This window comes from Chiloscyllium plagiosum, chromosome 10, assembly GCF_004010195.1.
Source record: "Chiloscyllium plagiosum isolate BGI_BamShark_2017 chromosome 10, ASM401019v2, whole genome shotgun sequence".
NCBI classification, from domain to species: Eukaryota; Metazoa; Chordata; class Chondrichthyes; order Orectolobiformes; family Hemiscylliidae; genus Chiloscyllium; species Chiloscyllium plagiosum.
The window spans coordinates 49,645,346-49,654,441 of NC_057719.1; the positions used below are offsets into that span (position 1 = coordinate 49,645,346).

The following is a 9,096-nucleotide window of genomic DNA, read 5'->3' on the forward strand; positions in this document are numbered from 1 at the left end:
ATGGTTTCCCTTGCACACAAGCATGCTGACTATCCCTATACATTCTTTGCTTCTCAAAATGCATAAAACTCCCATATTTTGGAATCACTTCCAACAACATGCCCACCACTGAAGTCAGAATCACAGGTCTATAGTTTCCAAGATTCCTATATTCCTTTTTAAACAAAGGCACAACGTTAGCCACACTCCAATTACCTGTCACCCTTTTGGTAGTTGTATATATACTTCTGAAAGGGGCCCTGCAATTTCCTCTGTAACTTCCCACAATATCCTGGGATACACTAGATCAGGTCCTGGAGATTGACCCATTTTTGTATTTTCTAAGACCTCCAGCACTTCCTCTTCTGTAATGTGAATGGTTTCCAAAACATCCATATTTATTTCTCTGCACTCTCCATCGCCCATTTCTTTCTCCACAGTAATGACTGATGTGAAATATTCATTTAATATCTCTCCCATCTCATGAAGTTCAACATAAAGAAAACCTCTTTGATCATTAAAGGCACTTTTCTCTCTCTCTAGTTGTTCTCTTAATGTACTTGTAGAATCTCCCTGGATTATCCTTAACCTTATCTGTCAAGGCTATCTCACATCCCCTCTTTGCCTTCCTGATTTCCCTTTTAAGGATGCCCCTGCACTCTTTGTACTGTAATCTAGAAAAATAGGTTAATAAAAAATACAAGATCAGTATCAGAAACCTTAGTTACGACCCTGCTTGGACTAAGAAGTATACATGTACAATTGGAGGAGTCTTCCTGTGAACTTCAGGGCCAGGAGCATTCTCCATTGAAGCAGTTGAGTTCAGGCTGTAAATCTACACAGCTAGCAGTGAAAAGGATTGACGTTGAAACTGCACTGCACTTTTCAACACCAGCTGCAGCATTCCAAGATTTAAAAAGTCATTGGGAGAGAGTGGCACATGTCTGAGATTGGGGTGATGTTGGGGTGTCAAGTGGGTTTCTGGCAGTCAGAGGGGTGGTCAGGTGTCTATGCAATGTCAGTTTAAGTGATTGAGAAGGTCACTTCTACCATGAGCCAGGAGTTACACAATGTTTAGTTCTATTTGGATAGAAATGGAATACTGTGCTCATGTGCTTTCTGTAGCCATGTGGCCTATGCCATAATCCACATTCACTGCAGGCAGCCACCTCACAGGCAGATCTAATGAAGACAGAGGGCAAGAAACATTGTCCTAGATACTCCAAATACTATTGGAACAGATTCAACTTACGATAATCCTGTTAAAAAGTACCCATTTACTTTTGCAGATTTCTCCAGGCAATATTCTGAGTCTGGTCTGGCGTGAATGCATCCATTGGAGATAACGAGAGAGAAGTCCAACCAATGTCAGAGTAGCATTACAGATCAGGACATGCCGCTTTTTTATGACAATGATGCTGTATTTCTGGTTTGGAGGTGTCGGTGTTGAACTGGGATGTACAAAGTTAAAAATCACACACAAGATTATAGTCCAACAGGTTTATTTGGAAGTCGAGCTTTCAGAGCGCTGTTCCTTCATCAGGTGGTTGTGGAGTATAAGATCATAAGACACAACATTTATTGTGTGTGTGTGTGCTCGGCCACTCTGCGTTGTTGCCTGTCCCGAAGTCCGCCTTGGAGGATGGTCACCCAAAGGTCCAAGGTCGAATGTCCCAGGCCGCTGAAGTGTTCCCTAAATGCGAGGGAATACTCTTGGCTGGCAATAGTGTGGTCTCCATTCATCCATTGCCGTAGCCTCTGCTCGGTCTCACCAATGTACCATGCCTCAGGGCATCCTTGCCTGCAGCATATGAGATAGACAACGTTGACCAAGTCACATGATTACCTGACATGTACATGGTGGGTAGTATCCCCACGTATAATGGTGGTATCCATATCGACACTCTGACACGTCTTGCAGCGGTTGCTATGACAGGGTTTTATGGTGTTGTCCTGAAGGAAGGGCAATTTGCTGTGAACAATGATCTGTAGTGGTTTAAAGGTGAGTAGTGGAGGCGTGGGGAAGGTCTTGATGAGGTGCTCATCCTCATCGATAACGTGTTGCAGGCTGCGAAGAATATGGCATACTCATTCATTCCCGGGAAGTACTGAACAACCTGTCGGTTGCAGCTCGTGTCTGTCTCCTGAGGAGGTCATTACGGTTTCTCGCAGTTGTACATTGGAACTGACGATCGACGGGTTGAGCATTGAACCCCATTCTTATGAGGGCATTCTTGAATACTTCCAAGTGCACATCACATTCCCCCTCATCTGAGCAGATCCTGTGTATGCGTAGGGCTTGTCTGTAGGGGATGGCTGTTTTAGTATGTTTAGGGTGGAAGTTGGAGAAGTGTAGCATCGTGAGGTTATCTGTGGGTTTGCGGTACAGTGAGGGACTGAAGTGCCCATCCTTGATAGAGATGCATGTGTCTAAGAATGAGACAGATAGTAGAGAGTAATCCATGGTGAGTTTGATGGTGGGATGAAACTCGTTCATATCACTGTGTAGTTTCATCAGTGACTCCTCGCCATGGGTCCAGAGGAAGAAAATGTCATCAAGGTATAGTGTTGGATTGGAGATCCTGCGTAGAGAAGAAGTCTCGTTCAAACTTGTGCATGAAGATATTGGCATAGTGGGGTGCAAATTTGGTCCCCATGGCTGTTCCGTGTATCTGGATGAAGAACTGGTTATCAAAGGTGAAAACATTATGGTCGAGGATAAAGCAGATGAGTTGTAGGATGGTGTTTGGAGATTGGCAGTTGTTGGTGTTGAGTACTGAGGCTGCTGCCGCAATGCCGTCATTGTGGGGGATGCTGATGTAGAGTGCTGCAATGTCCATTATGACAAAGAGAGTTACCGGTTCGACTGGTCCTGGGTGTTGAGTTTCTGTTAGAAATCTGTAGTGTCGCCACAGAAGCTGGGGGTCCCTGTACTAAGCATTTCAAGATGCCTTTGACATAGCCAGAGAGGTTCTCACACAGAGTTCCATTGCCTGATACAATGGGATGTTCTGGTGTGTTGGCTTTGTGTGTTGGCAGTGTGTTGGCAGTGAAGTCACCTACACAAGGAGTTAGTGGGATGAGTGCGCGTAGGGAACTCTGAAGAACTGGATCCAAAGTCCTGATCAATGTGTTTAGTTCAACAGTATAGTTCTTTGGTCGGATTGGCCTGTAGTTGCCTGTAGTGTTCCTGGTTGTTCAGTTGTGAGTACACTTCCTGGTAGAAATCTATTCTATTCTGAATGAAGAATGCTCCTCCTTTATCTGCTGGTTTGATGGCAATGTTGTGATTGGTTTTAAGAGCATGGATGGCGTTGCGTTGTAATCGGGTGAATGTTTTACTCTACCTTGTGGGTGTAGCTGATGAATCTGGCATTTATATATTTCCTGACGGTTTGAGCATACATGTCAAGCCCAGGGCAGCAGCCCTCTGGTAGGGTCCAAGTTGACTCCTTCTTTGGTCACCCCTCTATGAATTCCTGTAATAACTGTTCTGGTTCCTCGGTGGGCTCATTGGGATCACTACTGGCATCTTGAAAGAATTCCCTGAGTTTCATTCGGAGTTCTGTACCTATGGGTATGGCCTCAACCAGGACCTTGGGTTCATGTCACACCACAAGTGACCCCACTGCACTACACATTCTCTCACACATACGCACACAAGGGCATGCACGCATGCGCACCCATACACACACACGCGTGCACTAGCACAAGCACACAAACTCCTATAGACCCATATACTCACGCAAACACTCTCTCATACACAAGCTCTCTCTCATATACTCACACATACACACCTCCTACACTCACACCCACACCTGCACCCTCTCACAGACTTATACCCCTTTACACTCATATGCATACACACACACACACTCTCTCACAGACACTCATACACCCCACACACACACATATATAAGATTGTGGAGCAAATTTGTACTTGCAGAATTACATTTTATTTTGCTCAAAAACTGCTTGAATCTATGTTAGATTCTGTAAATCCCTTTTTTGGAAATAGAATCTGTCTGAACATCGGGGCACAAATAGATAGACTATAACCTCACACTTTCAATCCATTATCTGAGCTGACATGGCATTTATTGTTAAACTTCACTTGAGAATGTAACTTTAACTTTCATTTACATATGAAAGAACTGAAACCAACATTGTCATTCTAAAAGGTGAGAGACTTAACTAACAATACAAGTCATTTTCGATATATCATTTCAGTTGCATCACACTGTAAACTTTTACTATAAATCTTGTGTCTTAAGATCTTATACACCACAACCACCTGATGAAGGAGCAGCACTTCGAAAGCTAGTGTTTCCAAATAAACATGTTGGACTATAACCTAATGCTGTATTTCAGGAGTTAAAGGCCCCAAAACCACTGACAATGACGGAGGAGAAAATAAATCTATAAGGTCAGAGAGGTAATGTGCCAGGTGGGGAACAGAAGTAAGGTGCCAAGTGGGTAAGAGATTATAGGGTGTCAGGTGGGTGTAGGAGATAGGCTGCCAGGCATATGTGGGAGGTAGGATGCTAGATGGGTACCTATGGTAGGTTGGGAGGAGGGTCAGTTATTGTCAGGAGTGGTATTTGAATGCAGCAGGGCCAGACTGGGTGGGAAGATAGTACCTACTCAAGCAGGCTGGGGCTTTAGGCAGCATTGGTGGAAGATTATTGGGTTCAACAGCTATCATAGAGTCAATGATGATTTTGGGAGAAAGTTGATAGTTACCAAGGGCTTCGAATAGGTTTTTATCTCACCTTTCCAGGGTAACTATTGAGCTTAAATGAATTTGAACCCTCTAAATTCTCTGAGATTAATTTATTCTTTTGGAGGGATCCAGACACAGGGAAATTCCTCACTGGAAAATTTAACTTCATGGGCAATTCTCAAGGGTTCTGTTGCATTGGGGATTCTGTACGGTCCTGACACACAACAACTGTCCATGTTGCTCCAGCAACTCTCTGACCATCAAATATTTAGGCCACTGTAGTGCTGTAACAAATCTATCTGCTTCTCCTGACTTACTTTTCAGGTACTTCAGGGCAGCATGGTGGCTCAGTGGTCAACACTGCTGCCTGGGTTCAATTCCAGTCTTGGGCAACTGTCTGTGTTGAGTTTGTGCATTCTCCCTGTGTCTGTGTAGGTTTCCTACAACAGTACAGGAATATGTAGGTTTGGCAAATTAGCCAGGGGAATGCAGGGTTATAGGGTGGGGTGGGGGGGGGTATTGGATGCTCTTCAGAGGGTCAGTTTGGATTCGATGGGCCAAATGGCCTGCTTTCACATTGTAGGGATTCTATGAAGTCAGTTAGGACCCTCTAAAGCCTGCAGTTGTAATTCAATTGGGGACTTTTTCAAAGAGTTCCAGACGAGGTAATTGCCCATCAAGAGTTTCCATTTTCTGTACAATTCCCATATATTCAATTCTACATGCTCCAGGGGAATATCTTTCAGTGTACATCCAGCCTCCAACTGTCCTCACTCCTGAACATTAGGGCAGTCATTTCTCAGGACCTGACATCAGCTTGAATTTCTATCGGTTCTTACTTAATTAATTTAGAACTGACTCAGCATGTTGGCAGCTGCAAAGCAGTTTAGTTTAAATATTTCTCACCTCCAATTTGCGAGGAGGATGTTTTTTGATAATGCTCCTTTCCCCATCATCCAAAGGGCTTTCAAATGAGGAGGCGTGAGGTACTTGAAAAATGAAAACATAAAGAAAAACAGAGAGTCATACAGTTTTAACAGCATGTCCACGTGGTCATCAAGCATTATGTTGCATGTTCTAATCCCACTTTCCAGCATTTAGCCTATTGTTTTGCACTTGCATTTCAAGTGGAAATCTAAATACGTCTTAAATATCTTAATGGTTCTTACATGAACCATCCTTTCAGTAGTGAGCTCCACATATACACAATCCGCTAGGTGATTTATTTTTCTTTCAAATCTCCTTTAAACCTGCATACCTTAAATCTGTGCCCCCGGTTGCTGGCCCCCCTACTAAGGGGAAAGATTTCTCCCTATCAATGCCCTTCATTACTTTGTACACTTCAATCAGGTCCCGCCTCAGCCATCTCTGCTCTAAAAAATACAACTCCAGCCTATCCAGTCTCTATTCATAGCTGAATCACTCTATTCAGCAACATCCTGGCGATCTCCTTCACACAGTCTCTCGTGCAATCACATCCTTCCTACAGAATGGCGACCAGACCTACACACAGTACTTCAGCTGCAGCCTAACTCATGACCTCCCTGCTCTTATCGTCAATGCCTTTATAATAAAGGCAAGTATCCTATATACCTACTGAACCAGCTGTCTTGGGGTGGCTCAGTGGTTAGCATTGCTGCCTCACAGTGCCAGGGACCTGGGTTCAAGTTCAGCCTTAGGCGACTACCTGTGTGGAGTTTGTACGTTCTCTATTTGTCTATGTAGGTCCCCAGTGGGTGCTTTGGTTTCCTCCCACAGTTCAAAGATGTGCAGGTTAAGTGGATTGTCCAGTGTCCAGGGATGTGTAAATTAGGTGGATTAGCCATGGGAATTACAGGGTAGGAGGCTGAGTCTGGGTGGGCCACTTCCTTTTTTTTTCAAAAATATACTTTATTCATAAAAATATTTTGATGATCTGTACAATTGGTCATGCCATACATACATAAACATTCAATTTCTTTGCATACAGAGATCGAGTAATCATTCATATATGCATACATATATCCATATGTTTAGCTGAGGCGTCATCAGAGCCCACTTACTGCGTGGGCCGCCTGTTCTTTGGCAGGCAGACATTACACGGTGGTCTTTCACCACCGCACCTTGGCAGCAGCTGCCCCGAGCTTCAGTGCGTCCCTCAACACGTAGTCCTGGACCTTGGAATGTGCCGGTCCGCAACACTTAGTCGGGGTCAGCTCCTTCAGCTGGAAGATCAACAGGTTCCGGACAGACCAAAGAGTGTCTTTCACCGAGCTAATGATCCTCCAGGCACAGTTGATGTTCGTCTCGGTGTGCATCCCGGGGAACAGACCGTAGAGCATGGAATCCCGCGTCACGGAACTGCTCGGGACGAACCTCGACAAATACCACTGCATTTGTCTCCAGACTTCCTTTGCATAGGCACATTCCAGAAGGAGGTGTGTGACAGTCTCGTCCCCCCCGCAGCCGCTTTGAGGGCAGCGTGCGGTGCGGCAGAGAGTCCGGGCGTGCATAAAGGATCTCACAGGCAGAGCCCTTCTCACCACCAGCCAAGCCATGTCAGGGTGCTTGTTGGAAGGTTCTGGCGGTGAGACAGTCTGCCAAATGGCTTTGACAGTCTGCTCAGGGAGCCGCAAGATAGGATCCGCCCTCTCCTTTTCCCGAAGGGTCTCAAGGACACTACATGCTGACCGTTTCGTGATGGACTTGTGGTCAAAGGTGCTTTTCTTCATAAATTTCTCTACGAAGGACAGGTGATACGGAACGGTCCAAATACTTGGAGCGTTCCGCAGCAGCGGGGCCAGGCCCATCCATCGCAACTCCGGGGACAGGTAGAACCTCAGTACGTAGGATCCACACACAGCTTGATGCAGCCACACACAAAGGTGGCCATCAGGGTGAGGGTGGCAATGGGTGTGTTTTTTCCCCCGTTGCTCAGAGCTTTGTACATCAAGTCCCTTCGAACCCTGGCCATCTTTGATCTTCATATAAAATGGAAGATAGCCTGGGTGACTGCGACCGCACAGGTCCTGGGAATAGGCCAGACCTGTGCCACATATAAAACAGTGACAGTGCCTCACACCTGATGACCAGGTTTTTACCCGCGATGGAGAGCAACCGTAGCTTCCATCTGCCCAGTTCTGCCTCACTTTCTTGAATGCTCCTCCCAAGACTTGGCACACGCCCCAGCCTCTCCCAGGTGGTAAGTCCTGATGGTGAAGGGGATGAAGGATTGGTCGGCTCAGTTCCCGAAGAGCACGGCCTCAATCTTGCTTCGGTTTACCTTGGCCCCCAAGGCCCATTCGAACTGGTCACATATACACATCAGTTTGTGCACGGACAGCGGATCCAAGCAGAAACGGCGACATCATCCATGTACAGGGAGGCCTTAACCTGCAGGCCCTCGCTGCCAGGAATAGTCACCCCTCTCAGGCTCACATCCTTCCTGATGTACTCAGCAAATGGCTCTGTGCCGCACACAAACAAGGCAGGAGAGAGAGGGCAGCCCTGCCTGATTCCAGATCTGACTGGGAAGCTGTCTGTTTCCCACCCATTGATTGAGACTGCACTGACAATGTTGGTGTAGAGCAGTCTGATCCAATTGCAGATTCCCTCCCCAAAGCCCATTTTGGAGAGAACTTCTCTCATATACCTGTGTGATATCCTGTCAAAGGCTTTCTCCTGGTCCAGGCTGATCAGGCAGGTGTCCAGACCCTTGTCCTGTACGTAGGCGATCGTATCCTTGAGGAGTGCAAGACTCTCAGCGATCTTCCTGCCCGGTACAGCACAGGTTTGGTCAGGGTGAATCACCGACCCCAGAGCAGACCTGACCCGGTTGGCTATGACCTTTGCCAAGATTTTGTAATCTGCATTTAATAATGAGATTGGTCTCCAGTTTCTGATTTCCTCCCTCTCCCCCTTCCGCTTGTAGATGAGGGTGATGATGCCTTTCCTCGTGGATTCACTCATGGTACCTGCCCGAAGCATACTGACATACACCTCCAGTAGGTCCTGGCCAATCAAGTCCCACAGAGCAGAATAGAGCTCGACTGGTAAGCCCTCGCTCCCGGGAGTTTTATTCTTTTCGAAGGACTCGAGGGCCTTGGTCAGCTCGTTTAGAGATAGCGGCTGGTCCAGTCTCTCCCGTGTTCTGTCATCTAAGACCTCTGTGATTGAGGACAGGAATGACTGTCGGTCGGCTTCGAGTCATACAGACTGGCATAGAAGGATTTGCCGATCCTCATAACGTCAGTCCGAGTCTGGGTGGGCCAGAGTGGTGAATCTGGATCAGTGGTGTTGGAAGAGCACAGCAATTCAGGCAGCATCCGAGGACAGGCAAAATCGATGTTTCGGGCAAAAGCCCTTCATCAGGAATAAAGGCAGAGAGCCTGAAGCGTGGAGAGATAAGCTAGAGG

At 46.4% G+C, this 9,096-nt stretch overlaps 1 protein-coding gene across 2 annotated transcripts in view; it reads right to left on the minus strand.

Moving 5' to 3' along the window:
- Positions 1-9,096, minus strand: part of LOC122553634 (uncharacterized protein CCDC198-like) — a 50,660-nt gene that overhangs the window by 39,553 nt on the left and 2,011 nt on the right. For both annotated transcript variants that reach the window (XM_043697742.1, XM_043697741.1), the window contains exon 2: positions 5,609-5,691. In XM_043697742.1, coding sequence (XP_043553677.1) covers positions 5,609-5,691 — 83 coding nt within the window. The remainder of the gene's footprint in view (positions 1-5,608; positions 5,692-9,096) is intronic.